We start from the raw sequence: 23,704 nt of genomic DNA, 5'->3' as shown, positions 1-23,704 counted from the left end.
AAAACATGAAATAGATTCTTTATATTTGTAATATTTTTTTTGGTGTGAAACTGCAAATATGATTATATAAATTATTAATGTATATTAAATAGTTATGATTGAAAGTTGAAACAACAAAAAACAAGAGAATGAAATAATCTAATTTTTTATTGCATAAATATGTATTGTACGTAGTTTATTATAAAGCAAGTTTGTGTAAGAATTACTATTTTAACGAAAAATACTCCTACATGAAAAAGGCCACTTTCAAGTTTCAACCTCAATTTTTTATCACACACAAGTATTAACAAAGGATTGAAAGAATCAACAAAAAACTGATGTTCGAAATATGGTAGAGGGATATTGGAGTCTCACTTTGTATATATATGCATTTCACTATACATGGCTGGTTTTCTTACTTCTGTTATCTACTTGGTAATTAATCCATTTTAAGCAGTAGTGTTACTTTAATTAAAATGGAATGCCAATTCCATTGTTTGGTTGGCAATTTTGTAATTGCACCAGTGTCCGTACATCTTCTTCGATGTACTGCTTAATTCACATTATATATTTTTTGGTCGAATTCACATTATATATAAAACCTACCTGACCACCTAGTACACGTGTGTACAAGTATAGAGCGTGGTTTTGTCTCCTTTGAATTGACGAGTTCTAAAATTCTGGACAAGTCATATTCCTTCTAGACGGTGAATATATATATATATATATATATGATGTAATTTAGAGGTTACACTTTATATGATCAAGGACAAGATAGGATTCAAATTAACCTTCTCATTTTTCTTGGTATACAACTTTAAGATTCTAAATCAAATTAAAATAATGTATAGATAACGACATGTATATATATATATATAGGGACCTTCCATAAGCGATTTCTCATTTGGTGTTAAATAAGGGATCTCTATGTGGGGCCCACACGAGTCATTTTGTGTCGATATGAACCATCCATTTTTTACATCTTTAATGATAGATCATCTCTGTAAAAAATCAGCCAAATCATAGACCGTTAAGATATCTAATTTGAATCAAACAAATAAACGAACAACAAGTTCGTCTATAAATACCTAAAATTTGATCGCTTAATCAAATGGATAAACAGTTTCCGATTTGGTTTTTTTTTTTTTTTTGCAAAGATAATCTATCAATAGAGATGTAAAAAATAGACGATTTGGATCGACACAAACGACCCGTGTGGGCCTCACAGGGGATCTCTCATTTAATACTAAATAAAGGATCTCTTATGGGAAGGCTACTATATATATATCCACCATTAAGGTATATCTCATCTTAAATATGATGATGTATAGCTTGTGGGACCACTATGCATTGTAACTTAATGATCAAAGCCGTCTATTTTATAAGTCTCTATACAAGGATCATCATTGCAAAAAATTAGATAAATAAAAAATCGTTTAACTATTTGATTAAAGGGCCATCATTTCAAGTGTTTACGGAATCACTATATTCGTCTATTTATTCTTTCACAGTTAGATGTTTTTAATAATTTTCGATTTACCTAATTTTTTGTAATGATTATCCTTGCATAGAGATTTAGAAATTAGACGACTTCGATCATCGAATTACAATATAAAGTGAATCATATAAGCCATACATCATCATGTTTAAGATGAGATATACTTTAATGGAAGGTACCTCATAATCTATATATATATATATATATATTTTTCTTTATAGATAACATATATATCTTTGGTATATATGGGATGAGTTTTGACGTTGATAACATTTATATATATCTTCATAGCACGTAGGTGAGTTATATATTGCAAATTAAAAAAGAGTGAGTTATATATTGCAAATTAAAAAAGAGTACGTATTTGAGTTATATAACTTATACGTATACAAACATTAAAAATGTGACTTGAGTTTTTTCTTTTCATTGATCATGGAAGATAGTGAATATTAATTAATTAAGTAAATAAATTTAATTACTAGTACTTTCGAATTTAGAAAGTTAGAAACTAATAAAAGAACAACCAATCGCATGCTTGATTTTTAAATAAAATACAAGCAGGGCAAATCATTACATTAATGTTTGATCATGAGGGTCAACAAATTGCATGCATATAGTCTAATTGAATTATCAACGGGCGTCATGGCTTACGCATCAAATGATGCCATCTGATGTCTACATGACCCTGACCATATAACATATATGCATATTTTTACTGCATAGGCTGCTACTCATTCTTGTAGTTGCTACTAGCTTCCTCTTAATTTGGGTATAATTTTTTCTAATTAAATTAAACCGATTAATTCTGTATTAATTAATTTTTAATCTGGGTTTCTCTGAATTAAACAAGAAATTAAGAGACAGAAAGTGAAAAATATATATTGGTTTTCATTATATACAATCACGAGTTAAAGGCGCGAAGCATGCATGCCTCTCTTAGCTAGCTTGCACATTCACTTTCTTGACAAAGATTTCAGATTTTCGAAGTTGGAGAAATAGTATTCAAACCTGAATAATTGGAAATCAAAATAAAATTGCCTATTATATTTTTATTTAAATCGTGATTGGTGGTAGCGTCAACCTCCATCTCTGTTTTTTATAATAGTTATTACTATCACCATTATTATTAATTACATGCTAATTCGTCGTGTAAATTTGAGAAGCTTCTGCATATGGCTTGGTACGTATAATCAGGGCGGCCTTGACTTTTGGAAGGCCCATGCGCGAAATTTAAATTGAGCCTTTAATAAAAAATTTTACAAAATAATTCACAATTGACAAGAAATCAATTAAGAAATTTTTGGTTGAATGTCAAGAAAATAATTGAAATTTTTTTTTTAAGAATATAAGAGAAAAATTAAAAGGGAAAAACACACTCAAACATTAATTAATTTCTTACCTTAATGAGACCTCTCTAATTTCTTTCATATTGAAAGAGCCTGTGGAGAACAAAAAAAAAAAACTAGTTTTCCACAATATGGAGAGGCAGAGATCCGTCTTTGCCAATTCAAAGCAAACATGCTCTTTGAATCCAACTTTTCAGAAAGAAGGCATGTACTTTTGATAAAAAAGAAAAGAGATATAAACCCAAGTGCGAAAAGGACCCACTGCCATGCAGATGAGGATGTTGGCTTGCTTTTCTTGTGATTCACGTGAGAAGATAATGTAGAACAAATGACAGAACGCTTCATGCAACAACTTGAGCGCCAGAAGACCAAGAAAAGGAACAAGCTTTAGTCCGGCCTAGTGTCATAAATGGGCCCATGATATACCGATTCGAAGGGAACAACGAGACAAATTCAAGTCATTTTGGCCAAATTCCTTCGTTTAGGGCTTCAAATAAGCAATTTAGTGTTTTTGAATAAGTTTTCTAAATTGCACTTTATTTCTATTTTTATTTCCGTTTTGAATTTCGAACGTCTAGGGTTCTGAACGTATTTAAACAACCTTTTTGGTTGTTTGTAACATTCATTATTATTATTTTCAATTAGAAAATCTTGAGATTTCTCTCATTTCTCTAGTGGATTCCAGATTCTTTCTTAGGGTTAACGCTGGTTTTCTCTAATCTCTTTTAATTGCGTGTTACGCTGCGTCAGAAGTCAAAGAAAAAATGAAGCAAGTTGGCCAAACACAAATTAAGGAAATAAAAAAGTGGCTTTCAACTAATAATCAAGGTAAAATAGGTTGTAGAATCCAAATTTTATATTTTAGAAGGACCTAGTTTTTTTTTTTTGTACAAAAGAGGGCCTAAGCCTAAAGAAAGAAACTAGATAACTACAGCTCTGACACAATAAGTAAAAAGGTCTAATTGCAACGAAAATATTATAAATAGACCTAACAATTATTTTTTTAATATATATATATTAATATATACATAATATAAAAAATTTGTGGGCCCCCTTGAAGGTGGGCACTAGGCGGTCGCACTCGGTGCCCCCTTCAGGGCCGGCACTGCGTATAATATGAATATTCCAGTCAAGCTTGCTGAACTTTCTGAGCAAGCAGCTTCAATTTATTGAGTATAACACACACAAAAAATTGCACTTTCGAGCATGAAATGTATTATGTATCCATTTTTGTTGTTTGGACTTTGGATGACATAAAGGTTTTTCAAAAATTGAAATAAAAACAAACCAAAAATTGTTAAACAGTAGTGTTCTGTGTATTTCAAATTAATAGCAATAACTGATATGAGACCTTTCCTGCGCTAGCATTTTTTGTTGTTTTTGGCCATTTATTAATACATCAGAAGAGAACAAATATTTATGTATTAAAAATAAAGGCTCTTTGAGGCCCAACTCTGTCTCCAAAAGATGCATTTCTCAGTCTTCGCATGCTTACTTCTTAGGCCACACTACACTCTCTTGACCAAGGCCCTAAAACTTTTCAGAAGAAAACGTACTCAGGCCCAGACAGAAATAAATATATGGGTGACTGATTTGAGAGTAGGAATTATGATTCGGGCCATATTTATAGAGACCAATGGTTCGGCCGATTTTGGATATGCCTTCCTTTATTGTGAGCCTATGAACAACTCTTAAAAGTCTTAATTTATAATCTCAATTAAATTTTTGACCTCTCAGAGCGAAGATCCACTTATATTTCATGTGTGCATACATCTTTGTATCTCACTCTCAGCATGTGTCAAGTTATTTGATAAGAGAAATAGGCACATAAAGTGTATACACTCGATTATATATAAAATTTACTTTTTTTGAGTGTGACATAATTAATATGATTTTTTTAAATTTGGCTACTCTGTGTTTTGTAATATTCTTATTTCGGCCTATTTAGTAATTGTGCCGTGTTTATGTTGCCTTAAATAGTAAAGACTTAAGACCTATATCCATGAAGACTCATTTATTATCATACTGTATTCAATGTGCCTTAAACGGGCCGGGCCTACAATTTTTTTTTTTTTAGTTTTTTAGAGTTAGAACCTCATCTTATAAAATGCTTTTTATGACGAGGGAAAAAATAAATTCGTTGGTAACAAGACTTTGCCTTGCTCCCTATGATACGAGACTACGAGAGGCGTTAGATACCTTTCTTACGCTTCTTCCTGCAAGACTTTGTCTCATAATTCATAATCAACATTTTTGTAATTGGAATTCATTTTTTCTAGTTGAAATATTTTTTATAAAGGAAAAAAGACAAAAAGACAACATTAAACAATAGTGCCTAATTTGGATCTCTTTCGTGTTCTTGCCAGTGTTGTACTTGGCTCATGTCGTGGATGATGGGTTGAAAACTTCAACCCTTCTCGACCCATCACTTGTGTCATGCTCGTGCTAATTCAACATGTTTTGTGCTCGTGTTATACCGTGTCTATTTTAATTGTGTTATTTTGTATTATGTTAGTGTTAACTCGACTTATTTGACCCCTTTAATATCAACAAAACAATAATTTTTTTCTTATAAAAAAGCGTAAAATTTTATTAAATAAAAAAGAGTAAAAAACTAATTAATAGTAAATGAACTAAATAAAAATAAAAAATGAGTAGATTGGGACGAGTATAGCAGGTCTTGTACTCCTCCTATTTGATCGGAGGGACTTTATCAAGTTCGGTGGTAGTGTTGATGGTGCTCTTTTACCTGCATTGGAAGTGGGTAGTGTTGGTGATGTTGTTATTAGAGATGGTAGGGGGAAGTTATGGTGGCTATGGCCCTTCCCCTTAGTGGCATTACTTCTCCTCAACATAACGAAATAAAGACAATTTCTTGCGGGTTGCAACTCACTTTGGATGCTGGGATTTCTTCTATTTGGCTAGAGTCGGATGCACAAATGATTCTTTATGGTCTTTCGTCTTTAGAGTTAGATCTTGCAATTGATGGACACCTTTTGAAAGAAAAAGCTAAGACGTTATTTGGTCAGTTTACTATGACTGCTCACTTGATTGTAAAAATAGCTTCGTTTAAGAGCCTGAGGGGTGAAGTACTGAAGTTGACCGATAATAGTCAGTTATTAACTTATTACCACACCGATAATAGTTTCGTTTGGACAATTGGACGTCAAAAGAAAAAAGAAAAAAGTAAGTAGATGTACCCAAAGGAAAGCAAGCGGAACCAATTACAAGAATTTCAACGCTTTTGTCACAGTCATTGCATAGGAAAATCCGTCTGCATTCTGCAATTTTGCGAACATATCCAAAATTCCTACTTGGTATCCCAATCCCAATCCCAAACCCGCCATAAAAGGAAGCGATTACTTGCACGCCACAACTATTTAGCAAGGCGCTTATATCTATAATCATTTTCTGTCTCTACAGGTTTCATCGACGTCCTGGACGATCCGATTCAGCTATGGATTCTTCGGTGAAATCGTTCTTGCTAGGTGTTCGAGCTTCCGCGAATTCGTTCTTATCCGGATACGAGCCTCTGTTTCTCGTTTTCGCTCCTCTTCTTGCACTCCTCGTTGCTTCGACACTTCAATCGGCTCTTCATGCTCTGCACGAGAAGGGAATCAAAGCCACCGTCCTAGGGTTTTTCATGAGCTCCATCAAGTTAGCTTTCCGTATAATACTCATTTCTGTATGTTTGTTCATTAATTTAGGAAATTATCGGTTTAATTTTGTAAATTGCAGGTTGGTTCCTGGCGTGAAGAGCTACATTGACGCTGAAAAACAAAAGGTCTGGTTATATGTATAAGTTTAATTATGAATCATATGTGATTCAATTTGTGTGTGTGTGCGCGCGTTTTTGTTCTTTTGAATTTTAATTTCGTGGCATTTTATTTGTTTCTTGCGTCAATTTGATACATATTAATATTTTTGGGCAATAAATGAAATGAGATAGAATAAGGGTGAGCATAGCATTCAATGTGACACTGTGAGCCTCAGAGACTTGCATTTTTCTATCATCTTGAAAGATGAGCATTTTCAGACCAAAAAAAAAAAATAGAGAAAGATGAGCATTCAATGCCGTTTGTTCAGAGGCAATTGATGTGTAGCCACTAGCCAGTTGTGTGAAATTTACTAAATTAAGTGTCAGTACCAACGGTGCCAATCCCTTTAGTTCTAAAACTTGCGCACATTTCACTATTATGAAGTTTGAATCCGGCCAAAAGGGGGATTAATTTACGGGTGGTTTTTTGGTTTCATGGTAGTAACAGTTGTATTGATCTTGTGAATGTTGTTGTTGAAAAACAAGGTTGTGGATAAGTTACAGTCTGGCAGTAATCCTGTAAGAGAAAGTTGGAGAACTGAACTTCCTAGCACAGGGTTTGGAGTAGGAGTTATAGACCATATGAAAGATGTGAAAAGAAAAGATGTGGCTTGGAAAGGCAAATGCTCTGGTACAGTGTATGTCTGCAATAATTAGCATGGAAATTTATGTTGAAATACTGATCAACACACACACACAAACACGTGTTGATCAAGATTCTATTTATTTCTGTGCCTGAGCTTGGTTGCTTCTCGGTTTGTGTTTGCAGCTACATTGGAGGAAATGAGTTTGAAGGACATTTTTCTATAATTAACGAGGCATGCTCATTGTAAGTAAGATTGATTTATGTTGGCACCATCATGGATACGTGCCCAATAATGTTTATTACAGTTCTTTGCTTCATAGCCAGGGTTACCATATATACCATTATCTGATAAGATCGGTTCCTCTCCAATCTCCACCCCTTACGCATGCTTTACTTCTTGTCTGTACTTGGTTTGAATTGTCTTTCAGGTTTGCACATACCAATCCATTGCATATGAATGTATTCCAGAGTGTAATGCAGTTTGAAGCAGAAGTGGTTGCTATGACAGCTGCACTGCTCGGAAATAAAAAGAAGTCTTCTGGAGGACAAATATGTGGAAACATGACATCAGGAGGAACTGAGAGTATATTATTAGCTGTGAAATCATCACGAGATTATATGAAAACCAAGAAAGGGATTAAAAAACCTGAAATGTATGTCAATTGCCAATGTTACACTTGTTTAGATTTACTGTTCTAGCATGTAAGAATTATTTATATAACTGATTTTATTCCCAAGCTCAGGATAATACCTGAATCTGCTCACTCAGCATACGACAAGGCTGCACAATATTTTAACATCAAGCTCTGGCGTGTCCCTGTAGATAAAGAATTTCAAGCAGATGTCAAAGCAATAAGAAGATATATTAATAGAAATACCATTTTGGTATGCATGAAGATATATTTATCCTTGTATCTGTGATAATGCATTCTAATGAACTTTGTTATTTTGATTTCACCCAAAAGAAAAAAAAAAACTTCTTTGTTTAACCCAATGTGTCAAGGATGCTTTTCCCAACTTAGTCTCTGTTTACCAGTAAAATTTACCTAGATTTTTCTGATGCTGCAGATTGTTGGATCTGCACCTGGTTTCCCTCATGGCATTATTGATCCCATTGAGGTATTTGAATCTTTTGGAAAAACATCTGATCTTAGTTTTAGTGAACTGAGAAAATATGGGAACTTCTATTTCAGGAGCTTGGTCAATTAGCTTCTAGCTTCGACATCTGTCTCCATGTTGACCTTTGTCTCGGTGGTTTCGTATTACCTTTTGCTCAGAAGCTTGGGTATGTCTGTTTTGATTCTTTTTTAGCCAAAGTTTCCAATTTCGACTGATGTGTTTGCTATTGATTTGTGTACCTTGATTCTTACTATTTGGCAGGTGTTCACAGTTTCCATAAACATGTCCACATGTCTTCTTTTTGGATTTATTTACAAATATCTTTGTATCCTGTATCCTGAAAATTAGATGGATGTTCATGTACTTGGTACTTGTTTGAAAATTATATTTTCTTATCACTAATTTATTTTTCATAAATTTTTGTTTCCAGGTATCCAATTCCACCCTTTGATTTTTCAGTCAAAGGAGTAACATCAGTATCAGCAGATGTGCATAAGTATGGCTTAGCTCCTAAAGGAACAAGCATAGTTCTGTACAGAAACCATGAAATTAGAAAGGTTATCTATTGATATTAGTCAAACTTTCAGAAAACATTGGTTTGCATTTGGATATCGCCTCCCTAATGTGCTTTTCTTTTCTTGTCATATTGGTTCATTGGAATGCTGGATTTTATGGCTCTCTATCTCCATCAGCATCAATTCGTTGCTGGTAAGTTTTTGTCCAAAAAGTTGAATATACTCAAGTGATTTTTTGATTTATCCTGTTTCTTGGATAACTTTGACTGAAGTATGCATTTATTACAAAAGTCAATTAACTCACTGGACAAATACTTTTGGTTTTCATGATAATATGGAAGTAATATTGAAATATGCTGAACAATCATTGCTGATTTTCGTGGTTTGAAATTTGTGCTTATGGTCCTTTTCTTGTTTTTACTTCCATGTTGTAGTGACTGAGTGGTCAGGAGGGCTGTATGTGTCTCCAACCATAGCTGGAAGCAGACCTGGTGGTTTAATTGCTGGGGCTTGGGCAGCTATGATGTCTTTGGGGGAGGAAGGTAAGGATGTATTGGCCAGATGTTTCTGCTAATCTAAATATTTCATCAATTTGGCTTGTGGCTGATTATGTTCCATTACATTCCCACATTTTATAGGGTACTTGGAGAACACAAAACATATCATGGAAGTAACAAAAAGACTTCAGAAAGGGTATTGTTTTCACTTATCTTATTTATTCAGTTATTCCTATTTTCCTTTGGGGATGGGGAGCAAGGCCTTTTGAAAATATGCCACTTTGTGTGCAGGATAGAGGAAATTCCTGAGTTGTTTATCATTGGAAGGCCAGACATGACAATTGTGGCATTTGGATCTAATGTTATGGACATATTTGAAGTCAATGATATCATGTCATCTAAAGGCTGGCATTTGAGTGCATTGCAAAGGCCCAACAGGTAGGCTCTGTGTGTGTGTTATAGCATGCGTGTGATTGTGTGAACATAGAAAGCCAGGACAGTAATGTGATAACAGAGGCTAATAGCCTCTCTTTTTCCCCCCACCTCAAAAAGTATCCACCCCTAATGACAATTAGATTTATTATTAACTCACTATATGGTGTCAAATAAGGGGCCTTTCAATATGAATTGGTTGGATGATTCTTGTTGGTGGATGATCAGTTTTAGGGGCTGACATAAATGGTTTATGCTCTATTTGCTGTCTTCATGATTAATTGGTGAACTCATACAATAATCAATTCCTGAGCTTATTTCTTTCTTCAATATGCTTGAATCAGCCTTCATATATGCATGACACTTCAACATGTACCAGTTCTTGAGGACTTTCTCAGTGATCTAAGGGAATCTGTAAAAACTGTAAGTGGTCTTTTACCATAATAAAATACCAAGCCATCTCTACCATTTGATCGCATCCCTTTATTGTGCACCAAAATCCATTAATGTGTATATTTATTAACTGTGATATCTTTCAGGTTAAAGAAAATCCAGGTCCGATAAGCGGAGGGCTAGCTCCCATTTATGGTGCTGCAGGGAGGATGCCAGATAGAGGTATGGTTGGAGAGTTGTTGATAAATTACATGGACGGTACATGCTAGTGGTGCTGTTCAAAATGTTTCTCATACTTTGCTTTGTGCCAGAATTCTTTGTCAAGTTGCAAGAAAAATTTGTTCCAAAAAGAAGTTACAAAAAAATAAAAAATCCATTCGTTGATTTTCTTCAATATTACTTGATATTTGTGCCTGAATTTAAGGACTCATTATTTTAATCCACAAGATATTTGGCATTTGGTGATCGTTTGTTGGAGCCCCGCTATTGTTTCTGTAATTACATGTATTTGTATAAGTTGTATCGGCTTAAAAGGAACCATTTGCAAAACATAGAAATATAGAATGGGAATAGTGGGATAGATTACAAGAAATGCAGAAAAAACAAAAATTGAGGAAAAAAGAGCAATGAAGTGAATATAGAATTTGTAAATTTGTAGACCAAACACAGATATGACTTTTTATAATAGAAAAATGTTATTTTTATCAAACTTATTCCTAGTTTTTTTTTTTTTTTGCATAAATTCAATTTAGACACATAACTATATATGCAATTTCAACGGGATTCACGAATTTTCAAATATTTCAAATATACACCTGATTTATTATGTAAATTGAAAAATGAAATTATGTCCATCAATTTATTGAGAGATCAGTTAAATGTCAGCTTGGCTTTTGCTAACAGAGATTAATTGGCGACGTGGCACCAACTCAGCATACATTTCCCGCCAAATGAGCAACACATGTCCACTTGACACGGGCCCACACACCCATCACCTCTTTCCCGCTCGTCGAACGCTTTCCTGATTATTTAGTCTTCAAAAAAACATTACGTCTTTCCCCAAATTCGAATATAAATCTCTCACTTGTGTTCAACGAGCGAGAATGAGATGATGAGTTTGTGGACCCGTGTCAAGAGTTAGGTGGACTTGTGTCGCTCATTTGGCGGGAAATGAGCGACACGGGTCCACCTAACCCCTAACACGGGCTCACAAACTCTCTCTCTCTCTATTATTATTAAATTGTGGGCCCGTGTCGCTCATTTGGTGAAAAATGTTTGCTGAGATAGCGCCACGTCGCCACGTCGCCAAGTAATCCTGGTCAGCAAAAGTCAAGCTGTTATTTAACTGATCTCTCAATGAATCAATGGACATAAATTCATTTTTCAATTTAGATAATAGATCGGGTGTATATTTGAAATATTTTAAAGTTCATAGATCTCGTTGAAATAGCTTATATAGTTATGTGTCTAAATTGAATTTATGCCTTTTTTTTTTTTTTTTTTTTTTTTCTGTTGTTCTCAACTTATGTGGTACATGATATGTACGCCACATCGCTTCAATCCCGCCCATTACATTTATGAATTGGGCTAAATTTTTCTAGCCAAAATGAGCAAGCGAAGGAACAAATTGAACGATCAATATCAACACTCGAAATATATATATGTTATGACAAACAAAAAGAACTCAAAATATATATATATATACATATAGATATTGAGACGAACAAAAAGAACTCAAAATATTGTGTTATGGGACCAAAGGCCAATCAATATCAACCTAACCGTTGAGCAAAAGGCCAATAGCAATCTAACACAAATCAAAAACTCTATAATTGAATTTGCCGTTGAAATTCGGAATGATATAAGCCTAAATCAACTTGATATAAAGCCTAACCTTTTTTTGTGGTTGAAGATGTAACTATGTAAGCCTAAATTATTCACTTTGCAACGGTGGAAAACGACAAAGCAACTTTCGCGGGAACTGGGAAGACTGTAAAACGGCGCCGTACGTTTTGGAGGGTAACATTCAAAAAACAGAGTGAATAGTCAATAGGGGTTGGCAACGTTTGCACTTTGCAGCGAGGAAAACGATAAAGGCATCGATTATCACCATCTGCTCCCGGGGTAACAATCACATAACCACGCAGAATCATATATTTCTGTTTACAGTTATAATCTATAATGATTTCTTTCTACATTTCACAGCAATTTGAATCATGATGAAAGCAATTTATTATTCATGTTTAATATTATAAGGATCTTTAAAATTATATTTCAAAATTTATCCGAAAATGGTTGAAATATGATCCCACGCACAAGTACATGATCTTATATTTTACATTCAATTCACCAATCAGATAGATTTACAAGAGGGGCTGCCCTCTTTTATTTACCTGTTCCACTCGTGCTCTTTGATCATTATTGGCACACGACCAAGTACCCAACAAGTAGAATCTCACTCTTACAAACAGTAGTACTATATTACTTCTTACTGATCATGCTAGCATGACAATTTGAAAACCCAACTTGCATCTTCTCCCTTTCACAGCTCCAAGACTAGATCTACAGGTAAACACAAGTACACAACACAACTGAATTAGGAGTCACCCAAAGAGCCTTATTAAAATAGCATAGGCATATCATTCATTTTAGTGTTTTGCATGTAGTCATTGTTGTGGATGGTCACATCGTCTATGATGTATTTTGAAATGAATTGTATAAGATTGCAGTGTACTCACAGTCTGCATCTGTTTTGATCCAGTGCTCCCCGTTACCGTTTGAATCAATGCCGCTAAGAGGAAATGGGGGTGGGTTAGATTGGCTCTTGTAGCGTCGTATGCTCTGCTTTGAAGAAAAGCCTTGTTGAGGATATAACATGATGTCTTCATCTTGAAGGACTTGATCTCCGTTGTTGCAATCCCCATCCATACTGGTTGTTTTCTTCTTGTTTTCGTTCTTTTGGTACTTACCAGATTTTTGCGCAGCCATGGAGGTTTCAGGGTGAACTTTTCTGTGGAACATCTGAAGGATCTACAAGCCACACACCATAGCCATCAGCCAGGACTATATATATAGCACGCATTTCGTATACCCCAATTCAGTTAACATTACTCTTTTGAGGCAAGAAGTCTGAAATATATATACAGTGTTTGATATAATAACTATAAGAGCAAAGTATTGAAATAGGTTCTCTTATTGTAGACCATTTGTCATTCTCGGGGCCACTTCATAACTATATATATCATGGGCATCAATATCAATTACTGTTCATGTCTAGGAGCAGTGAAAGGTTATTAGATACCGTTTTTCTTTCCACTTTTATGGAAATGCAGATCTCTTTATAGTGACCCAGATAAGCAAGAAATGAGTTTACTGTAGAAGGGGTTCATTAGAGGTACCTTATTCAGTTTTGTTTCTGCTGAAGCAGGATCAGCAGGACCAGCAGCAGCTGCAGCAGAGTTCCGAGAAGAAGCATGAAGCATTTTTTTCTTGAGCTTCTTTTTCATCAAGTGCAGGGCAGACTTATCAGCTTCCTTTTCTGCTCGTTTCTCCTCCTTGCTGAATTTTGCTCCAGAATTCTCCTCTGCCAATTTACTCTTCTGAAACAGCTCACCAAGAGATGTCCTGTGTTCCTTCTTTGCCACCGTTGTTGTTTCTGACAATTCATATGCTGACCCAAAAAGATATCCCTGGAGTGGGCAGACTGTAGTTCCATTCCCATTGCTCTCTGAGCCTTCCAGTGTCTTGCCACTTAGTGTAATGATGCTACCATGGCTACTTCTTCCATTGCTGACATGGCTGTTTCTTCCAGATGAATCATTGCAAATTTCATCCTTAGCTTCAGCTACCAGCACCTTCTCCAGCTCATCACTGATGAGCTTCAATTCATTCTCTGTGGCTTCAGTTTCTTTTTCAGTTATATTCTCCACAGTAGCGAGTGTTGGAGTTGATGGCTCGGTGATTCCTTGGTCCGAGCCAAGAGTGCCAATTGCAAGAAAGCCATGGAAGAGCTCAGATGCCGCAGCTGATGATTCCTCTTCATAGTATTCTTCTTCTACCCTTGCTGCTTCAAGGCCAGCAAAAGAATTTCGAAGGTGCTGGTCTTTCTGGGCTTGTTTGAAAGGTTTTGTGCCATAGTTTGGCTTTGGACAGTATTGTTGATCATCGAGTGATGGCTGCCCTGAAAGACAAGCACAAGAACGCTCTGACACAACAAAAAATGTAAGGAACTTGAATGTCTCGTCTCTAATAATGAACTTATGTTGGTTTCTAATTACATGTCGTTAATATTTTGGTTTCTAAGCTGTTATGCATATGCACTTCATCATATGATTTATCTTGGGGCTATTTCCCAGTCATAAAAAGCATGCAATAGGGAGAATATTGTCTTTACACAAAATTCTTGTTTGGACTAGTTCTGTATTAGGTGGATGAAGTCTTAATTGCATTCCTTTCTTCAGTAGTGAAACGATTGGATGTATATGAATAGAACTCAGCCTACAAATAAATGCATGCACATGATGTTTTATGCGCCAGTTTGTGTCTCATGGTCAATGATGGCCGTGTAATGAGTTTCATGGCCATTGTTTTGGTGAAGTACACTTACAGGAGCCCATAGCACAAAGATGCATGTGGCACCACACCACTTACCAATGGCAATGAATGGTTCGATGCTATTCTGACGAAACTTGCGATGCATCCAACCTAGTAACTGCAACATTGGCATGCAAGATCAACAACTTTATTTGAGACAGTTTTAGCTCTCCCAAGGATAATAAGAGAGTAGACTTTTCTTACCTTCATCTTATGGTCGTCTTTCAGAAAAACTTGAGCTTTGGTCCAATTCTTTTGCTAGGAAAGGGTGACAGAGGAGCTTCTTTGCATTGGGTGGTCTTTATGCTTACTTATGAATAAGATGTCAAATACGACTTGAAATCCTCCAATGCTCTTAATGAAAGGTGGGCAGAGGGATACACACAGATAGTTACAAAACTTGGGTTGGCTATTCTATGTCAAGATCAAATCAAGTGGCCAAATGGCATGTGGGTCCCGGACACCCAACCCAGTCATGCACATTTGTTTATGTTTGATTGTAGGGTTTATAATCATTTTGTGGATAATTCAGTATTAACCTTAATCACTACACATCTTTCAGTACTGTAGCGTACTAATGTATCTGCTACATTTCATGGATATGGTGTTTTGAGATGCAATTGCACACGCCCTTTTTTGAAAACATGCCCATATCAGGTGTGCCATGTTCATGCACATGCTTTCTGCCTTTCTGCTTAGTATATGAAGAAATTTTCATTCTAATAATTTCCATTATTTTATTATTTTGCTAGGTATTTGTTGGAAAGACCCTGCATTGAAGAGTAGGGAATATTTTGTCGGACCCCAATGGAGTCAAACATATAATTCGACAATTAAATAGATCCTTCTCACTGGGACTCAAAAACTAGAATTCACTATTCTATTTGGTAGGTCCGCCCCAATGGACAATAAACCATGATAAATTGTGATTGCTTTTAATAAATATCTTCATATTATTATGAGGTAGAAGTGTAGAACCTGTTCTTAATCTTTTATTTTGCCGTTTGCAGTCAATTTAATCCTGCTGAAGCAATTAGATGCCCTTGAACTCCCAAACTCCTATATTTTAGTCTACCATGTTTGAAGGATATCAGCTCATCAAGCTGTAATGAGATTAGTAATGGCTAAAATGACATGCAGGTCTGACTGCACATCTTGAACTACTGCCATGTTTTCTGTTTGATAGTCGTAGCTAGCCAGCATTATGAAATAGTTGTAGGTTTTTGCAGACCTTTTGTAGGCAATGGCTTTTGTTTTCCAGCATCATTCTGACATAAAAATTAATGAAGATAAATAAAGTTCCTGCATCGAGTACCTCTTTATCACCTCAATATTCCTGAGTCTTCGTTCCATGAGACAGTAAAGTTGCCACATGTTGTCAAGTTGTTCATGTTCATGTACTTACAAGTTAAAACTATCATTATCATCAGAACTCAGAAACGTGTTTTCTCTCAATTAGAAAAGCCCATGTGGAACGGGGCCGTTGGTCCTGGAAAGCCCCACGAGCATCTCCATATATGACTATATGAGTAAGAAGGAGCTGATAAAAGCTAAAGGGTTTGTATGGTTAGAGACAAAGGTAACAGTCTAACAGATGTATCCTTGATGAGAACTGAGAAGAAACATATTTGTACAATTCCAGTAATAACTTATAAAAGATTACTCAATCATTATAGTAGAAATCATGCTTTTTTGAAAATGATGGATGTGAACCTGGTCTCTTACTTTTCCTTCGACCTCTGCATTCTGTGGTCTTTGGTAACATGAACAAAACCAAGTGGGTATAAGATTATCTCTAGAGACTGGTTACCCTAGCTTCTCTTTCATTGGTTATGTTTCTAAGTTTCTTTTCTTCCACAAGTAATTTCAGCAATTTTATGACTTTTCAATCCTACGAAAAATTATCTTCAGATTGATTGAAAATGTTTATTTAATAGAATGGATACTAATCAAAATAATTGTACTACTGTTAGATTGGCAGGCTCCCTTTGTTTTTATCTCCACCTACATGATATGTTTGAGATTCCACTTTACCGGTCGATTAGCAGGAGACATGGCCCCTGCAAGCATGGATCCTAGTATGTTGATCATGAGAGCTGAAATCTTTCTTTTTATCATAATAATGTCTAAGCATGATGATACTCTTGATTTATTTGTTAATACAAAGAGAGAAAGAACCATATAACTTAAGTTTGATATGAGTTGATGACCTCACTTGATCAAAGGACATGAAGAGGTAAGTGATCCATCTTCTTTCATAATTGTGATTATTTGTATCCGTGAATCTGTATCCAAATCAACTGATTAAGAAGTTGGGGCAATTATTTGTGCAGGTTAAAAAAATTGTCTTAGATGTCTATTTCTCATTGTATCTTCTGTACCAACTGGTCATACAAAGCTCTCAATCTACGCCGCCCACAAAGCAAAATGCTCTGGAAAATGAAAGTTTCAGCATCCATGTTTGAAAAATATCACATTGTCCAAGCGTTGGGACCCAAGTGAACGTTTCTTCTATCTCCTCTTGGGAAGCCAACATGAAACTAAAATACGAAGTAGTGGACAACTTTCTGAGTTTCTGGTACTATCATGAGGGAAATCAACTCTCAAGGAGACACTTAAAGGTACACGCCCATCCCCACTTCACCTTTTTAATCATTTATCCTCAAAGTGCCTACCCTAAGTCCAAGTGTTAAGAGTGTGATATGAATACGTGTTATTCTATACATTGTGTTATGGGCACAGCATTAATTGTTTGTCTGAATGCCTTAGGCTCTTAGCTAGGTGACTATAATAAATAAGCAATAGTAGTAGTCGTACAGCCCTTGAAAACCTGCTTATTCGCTTTGTGGATACAACTGGAATCTGATTGATTAACACCTCATGATCGTATGTTTATATGTGAACTGGTAGGCAAACGAATGCATGAGACAAGCGATGCCTTACCTGTAAGTTGACAGTGATTGCTAACTCATATATGATTTAACAAAACTCTCATTTGACAAATCCTAGTAGTATACCCTGAATTCATATTTGCAGTACCGACATGTTTATGCTAGTTTAATCAACTTTTACTATGAAAAGAAAGATTAACAACTTGTAGTTAGTACTATATAGATAAAAACATTGAAACATCCAATATTCAATGTTAATGCTTCAGAATACAGCTTATTCCTAGTAACCGAGAATGGTGTTAAAGAAGCTATAATTATTGGCATGGGTCATCATCAGCTTATATCTATGTTCTTGTTTTTTTTTACCACACGTACTGTATGTTCTTGTTTATTTTCACAAAATTCAGCTAAATTGAAAATATTGATAAAATGATAAAATAATTTTTCTAAGATACCCCTCCATTCTCTTATCTTCTCACTATGCCAAACAACTCAAGGAATGAAAACTATCTTCCTCTCTTCCACTTTTTGCTTTTAGTTTTCTATTTCTCTTATACCCCACCACCATAAATTGATTAGAGTGGTTTTGTTCGTTTCCCTATTTTGGATCTAGAATAAAAGGCCTTTAAATGATATGTGGACCCAGTTGCCGAAGGGCATAACAGAAACACACTTGGGTTGGGTTTACATAATTAAACCAGGCTTTGCCGAAAGAGTATCTAGAGAGCTCATCTTCTCTAAAATTCTAAATACACTTGGGTTGGGTCATGCGGAGTAGAACATACACTAAATCTGGACACCCCAAATTCATCAATTCCCGTACAAAACTGATGTGATAATGTTGAACAACTCCTACTCGTAGTCCTGTCCAGTGTCACATCTCTTGTAGCAGCAGAGACCAGTGACCCCCCCACAAAGCTTTGTCCATCACAAAGCTAACAAAATGCAACAAGACAATTCTGTCTCAACCAATTCAATTCTTGCCTGTCTTTTAGGATGTACAAAACAATGCAACCCATGTCCGCCAGTTTCATTTTATACATAACAACCAAAACAAAAACCCTAGCATTACTCTCTGGTCTGTACATAATTACTTCTGCCTTAAATTATGCAAATATGACTTCTGCGCTAGCTTACAAGACAAGATTACCCTAGAAAATGACGGTACATCTGATTGCTGGTGGTAAGGAAGGAGAAGGGTATTTTCGGAATTCTTCGTGGTTTGCACAGCTGACATAGCATAGGGCACCTAACCCCAATTCGCAAAGGCCTTGGGAAAATATAAATTGCAAGGACGAATTATTACTTGAAACGATTCCAGCCAAAAGGAATCAAAAGAAAGCATAGAAAACCACATCCTTTGACATTCAAAAAAGGAGAACCCAATAAATAAATAAAAGCAGAAAACACTATCCTAATTTTTACTATTATAATAATCATTTTTTTTTAGTCTGAATAATCTTAGTTTTTTAATCATCGCTACACCCATACAAGTATACAACTCGAAATCGATTGGCCCACCTCACAGAATATCGCCACTAAATTAGGAAAACTCGGTTCCTAATATTCCTATTTCCCAAGCAAAAATAAAAAAATAAACAAAAAGAAGATATAAGCATTTTCCGTAGAAAAAAAAATGAGACCGAACCTTAAAAAGCAGGCAAAAAAATAAAAGCATTTTCATTGAGAGAGCCAGAGAGGGACAAACCTATATTCGAGCACAAAAACAACCTACCAGGCTACCACCAAAAATATAATACTTCTTCTCTCTTTTCTTTTTTTGAGGCTCGAAAAATAAAAGAAATTTCCATTTTCCAATTTTATTTTTTTTGGCTTAGACATTCGGACTCCAAAGGCTCCACAAACGAGAATTGAAGAGGCCCAACACGTCCGGCAGTACTTTCCTGGCCAGACCCTTGTGGTTGTTCGCCGCCGTGGTCCGTACAATCATCGCCATATCATCCGCCGTCTCCGGCGGCTCTACGTTGGGCTCCACCAGAGCTTGGTCTTCCACTTTACCATCATCATTTCTTCCGACAGCATCAGCTTTCTCCGGCGAAGTCGTTAAGAGGACGTCGCTTTCCGGCAGCACCGGAACATCCGAGCATTCGACGAGCTCCGGAAGAGCATTGAGGGTCAAAAAAATGTCGTTTTGAGGAGAAAGAGAAACATCGATGGGGTTTTGGGCCTCACGGCGGCCCAGCTTGTCTCCGCCTCTTCTCTTGCCTCTGCCGGAGTTCTTCTTGGACCTCTCACCGTGCGCTAGGTGGTCTTCAAACGCTTCGATGGCCTGGTGGATGAGCTCGCGGTTGGGCGAAGAGTCCCATTTGAACCAGTAGCTCCTGTAGCAGTCGAAGCAGTCGCAATCGAACATGGGGGGCTGGTGGGTAGTGTTGTTGGTGGTGGTCTTATTAGAATGATGGGGTTTCTTTGAAGATTTTTTCTTGGAATCTGTTTGGGCCGGCATTGAAGAAATGGGGGTGGTTTTCATGGACCGGGTTATCATGTAGGCTAGGACCTCGCGGTCCTCGAGAGAGAGGACAGAGACCAGAGCTAGAATGGCAGCTGGGAGGAGCTTCAGCACTGCCAGAACAACCCCATCAGAAGATGATGGTGAGGATGAGGATGGAGACGGATGGACTTTGCCTTTGTTCTTAATCTTCATGGTTGCTGATTTTGGCTTTCTGTGGAGGGATTGGAAAGGTTTTCACTTCTGTGGGTGTTCGATCTCTGTTTTACAGAGAGAGAGAGAGAGACAGAGAGAGTGAGTGAGTGAGTGAACAGTGTAAGGGTTTTTATTTTTGCTTTGTAAAGCAAACCAAGGCAGGCAGGACAGTACTACGTCGAGCAGAGCAGAGAGGTCACCGTTCCTTACTTTTCAGGTTAACTAGCCTCTCTGCACGCGTCGTCGGAGCGCGTGACTCAGGCCATTTTGTTTTTTGGTAAATTACACCTGTGCCCCTTCAATTCTGTAGCTTGGAAAATGCGGTGAGATTGCACGATCACCCATTCACAGGTCTCTTGCATGTTTGGCTATAAAGTAAGCCCTGCCTTAACCAGTTAACCTGACATTATCGACAAAGAGTCAAAGAGGTCCAATTAAGAAATGTATGCCCCTCAATGAGTGTTTTTTTTTTTTGGGAGCCTAAATGACTTTCTTATGCCTCAACTCTCAAGTGCGAAAGGAGGAGATTTTCGCTTAAAGTTCTTCACATATTATTTTATGGGGATTTTCCCTAAACCCTAATAACTTATCTGTCCCCTATAATATAACAGGGATATGTGTTATCACTTATCTCATTTAGAGAAAGAGAGAGAGAGATAAAGTGAGAAGGGGGGAGGGGATAGCAGGGAAGTCCTTCTCTATTTTATGACATTTTATGACAGTCTTAAACTATATATGTTTGATTAATAACTTTCTGCTTCTAGTTTTCGTATAATAATAATAGATGCATGTGTCTGTTCATAGTTGACGAATCACTTTTAAATAGGAGGCTAACGTTCAAATAATGGACGTTTTAGTTTTCATACCCCAATTATAAAATCCTAAAATCATTATGTAGAAAAACTAAGAACATGCTTTCAGCATGAGGTTAAAGGATAAGATTCCTTTAATAGGTAAATAATATGTATAAACTTGTTAGCTATAGAAATGGTGAATCGAATACAATTATTCCATATTAAATATGTGACTCTCTATAATCAAACATCTCTAGTATGACGTCCGTCGTTATTTTGTGTGATCAAATTAAGGATCATATTAATACAATCTAAGAGGCTGATAGACATAAGCCTCACTGAGGCATCATTATTTTTTAAATTCTTTCAACAGCTAGTTTGTAGTTTACACAAAAATGAAAAAATGCCTAAACATTAAGACAACGCTTTTTAATTGTAGAGATAAAGAAAGAGTTACATACTATTTGTCAAAAATATTATTACACCCTTCAAATTTATTTAACAAGCATTATTAATCTCGACAAAAAAAGGGTATTATTAATCAAATAGATTAGATTAATGTCATTTTGCTTCCTAAACTATTACTCTCGTATCAATTTAGTCCCCGTATTTTTAATTTAAAAAATTAAGGACTCTGACTTTTTTTAATTTTACAAATTGAGGTTATTTCGTCAATTTACACATTTTTTATCTAAATTTTGGTTTGCATAGCACCGTGTGCCAATCACGTGGGATCTTTTTTTAGGGCAAAATGTTCCCTTCTATTTAGATCTTACCTTTTTTTTCCTCATGCATTATTTTTTCCTCTTTCATTTCTCGCTAAATTTGGATGAAAAATTTGTAAATTGACAGAATAATCTCAATTGATAAAATTAAAAAAGTCAGAGTCCTTAATTTTTCAAATTAGAAGTTTAAGGACTAAATTGATACAAATGTAATAATCTGAGCAGCAAAATGACCTTAATCCCTTAATCAAATGAAGTAACAATCATGTTATGGTGAGTAGCAATTTACCATTATTCAAATAAGAGTTCATTTTAGACTAAAATACTAACGTCTATTTTGTCACTGATGAAATATTTGATCAAAGAAATGTGGTTGTTGTTACACAAACTTCGCTCGATAGCTGGATTTGAGTCTCGGTATCCTTGGTATGACTTGGCTCAGTTGACTATGGATGATCCTGTAAGTGAAGAGAATTGACCTCGGAGGTACTTGGGGTACTGATGTGATCCCGGTCAAGTGGTCTCCGAAGGTCAAATCATTGCACTGACCTTTGTGAACAATTGTTGGTGCTATTTATAAGACCAATTATTATTTAACAATGTATTCTATTGACAAGTGGACTTACCAATGACTGACACGTGAAGGTGATTCTGGTTCTTATGTTCGGGTCATTCGGTCCATCTTTGGGGTCGTGGCTCAGTTACCGACTCTATCTTGAAGTTCGTTTTAAATAGTATATTTAATCAATGAAAATCGCTTGTCGAGCAAGATATTGGAAAATAGTAAGTAATCCACCCGTGTACTTGCTATAGAAAAATTATAGGGTATAACCGATATACCGTTACGTAGTATAACTAATTCAATGTGTAAGTGTGTTATTAGATTATGTATTTATATTAGCAGGGTATAATATTAATTATATTCACTTATATTATAATACATAAACTGATTATATTACATGTCAATATATCGGTTATACAAAATAATTTTTTTTCAAATATGTATCAATAGTGGTGAGTGAACATTGTTGTTACAAACCAAATCGCGCAAAACATGTTCAACACTTATCATCAAAATTAATAAACTACCAACCCTCATGTTCTCTCCACGGCAACAATAATTAAGAACCCTGACCAAAAAGAAAATAAGTAATTGAAAGCCTCTACGCGCGTGGCTCTTCAATGTAGCTGCAGTGAGTAGGGAAGGTTCACTGCCCTATTGTGACTGGCATACCCCTATCCGGTTTAAATCAGACCGTCACAGACCTAGCACCCTGTATTACTTTTACTTTAATGGGCAAATTAGTCATTTAACATCCTCCCCAAAAGGATAAGGACAACTGCACAACCGACCAGAAGTACTGTAGGAGGCGCCAATTGAGGTGGAGTGGGTAAAGAGGAGTTGGATCCTCTATTCTTTTCCTTCCTCCCCTTAAATCTTATCCGTTCAAATCATTAAAAACTAGATCAACGGCACGGCCTTTTTTCTGAATTTTCAAAAACCCTAATATTTAATGACAACAGTTAAAATTAAATTACACCCTCATTCACTACTCACCCTTCTCCCAGAAATTACAGAGAGATTTGGTTCTTTTTCTACCTTTTAGATGTATCGGGTGGGTTTTACACTTTTGCCTCGGAGGATTCAACAAAAATTGAACATTTTTTGTTGGTCAACTAATGACTTACAATAGAAATTTGAGCTTTAAAATAAACGAGAATTTTTCCTTTTCTTGAGTTAAAATATTCCTCCACAGTCCACACCAACAAAACGTTACACAAAGCAAACATACAGATCAACAAGCCATGCATGGAGAACATGTTCAAGAAACTACAAGCAGCGAATTTGTTAAC

The 23,704-nt window shown here is 35.9% G+C and overlaps 3 protein-coding genes across 3 annotated transcripts; 1 reads left to right on the top strand and 2 right to left on the bottom strand.

Annotated features, from left to right (window-relative positions):
• Nucleotides 1-6,022: 6,022 nt before the first annotated feature.
• DPL1 (dihydrosphingosine phosphate lyase) lies at nucleotides 6,023-10,639 on the top strand. The gene is made up of 16 exons (XM_086232231.1): nucleotides 6,023-6,140; nucleotides 6,247-6,480; nucleotides 6,562-6,607; nucleotides 7,127-7,278; nucleotides 7,410-7,469; nucleotides 7,655-7,879; nucleotides 7,970-8,111; nucleotides 8,295-8,345; nucleotides 8,420-8,511; nucleotides 8,776-8,902; nucleotides 9,038-9,053; nucleotides 9,295-9,402; nucleotides 9,499-9,553; nucleotides 9,649-9,795; nucleotides 10,134-10,212; nucleotides 10,329-10,639. Exons 2-16 carry the CDS (start codon nucleotides 6,281-6,283, stop codon nucleotides 10,449-10,451), a joined length of 1,623 nt encoding a protein of 540 aa, XP_086088357.1. The 5' UTR covers nucleotides 6,023-6,140; nucleotides 6,247-6,280; the 3' UTR covers nucleotides 10,452-10,639.
• Nucleotides 10,640-12,452: 1,813 nt separating this feature from the next.
• Nucleotides 12,453-15,187, bottom strand: LOC147294683 (protein LAZY 1-like). Its single transcript, XM_086233787.1, has 5 exons — nucleotides 14,980-15,187; nucleotides 14,833-14,893; nucleotides 13,581-14,362; nucleotides 12,921-13,212; nucleotides 12,453-12,744 (listed from the first exon to the last, which is right to left on the bottom strand). The coding sequence occupies exons 1-5, from the start codon at nucleotides 14,983-14,985 to the stop codon at nucleotides 12,725-12,727; spliced, it is 1,161 nt and encodes a 386-aa protein (XP_086089913.1). The 5' UTR covers nucleotides 14,986-15,187; the 3' UTR covers nucleotides 12,453-12,724.
• Nucleotides 15,188-19,126: 3,939 nt separating this feature from the next.
• LOC147294682 (uncharacterized) lies at nucleotides 19,127-20,973 on the bottom strand. Its single transcript, XM_086233410.1, has one exon. The coding sequence runs from the start codon at nucleotides 20,329-20,331 to the stop codon at nucleotides 19,501-19,503; it is 831 nt and encodes a 276-aa protein (XP_086089536.1). The 5' UTR covers nucleotides 20,332-20,973; the 3' UTR covers nucleotides 19,127-19,500.
• Between the last annotated feature and the right edge of the window lie 2,731 nt (nucleotides 20,974-23,704).

This window comes from Dryas octopetala, chromosome 2, assembly GCF_963921425.1.
Source record: "Dryas octopetala chromosome 2, drDryOcto1.1, whole genome shotgun sequence".
Lineage (NCBI taxonomy): Eukaryota > Viridiplantae > Streptophyta > Magnoliopsida > Rosales > Rosaceae > Dryas > Dryas octopetala.
This window is presented reverse-complemented; position numbering and strand designations above follow the sequence as displayed.

Bases quoted from the DNA above. Each gene is read 5' to 3' on its own strand.
- DPL1 (XM_086232231.1), top strand. From the start codon at position 6,281: ATGGATTCTTCGGTGAAATCGTTCTTGCTAGGTGTTCGAGCTTCCGCG. The intron at 8,512-8,775 runs GTATGTCTGTTT...TTTTGTTTCCAG, and splicing joins CCTTTTGCTCAGAAGCTTGG to GTATCCAATTCCACCCTTTG. The intron at 9,554-9,648 runs GTATTGTTTTCA...CTTTGTGTGCAG, and splicing joins ACAAAAAGACTTCAGAAAGG to GATAGAGGAAATTCCTGAGT.
- LOC147294683 (XM_086233787.1), bottom strand. The intron at 14,363-14,832 runs GTAAGTGGTGTG...CTTGTCTTTCAG, and splicing joins CGAACCATTCATTGCCATTG to GGCAGCCATCACTCGATGAT. The intron at 13,213-13,580 runs GTACCTCTAATG...TGTGGCTTGTAG, and splicing joins CAGAAACAAAACTGAATAAG to ATCCTTCAGATGTTCCACAG.
- LOC147294682 (XM_086233410.1), bottom strand. From the start codon at position 20,331: ATGAAGATTAAGAACAAAGGCAAAGTCCATCCGTCTCCATCCTCATCC.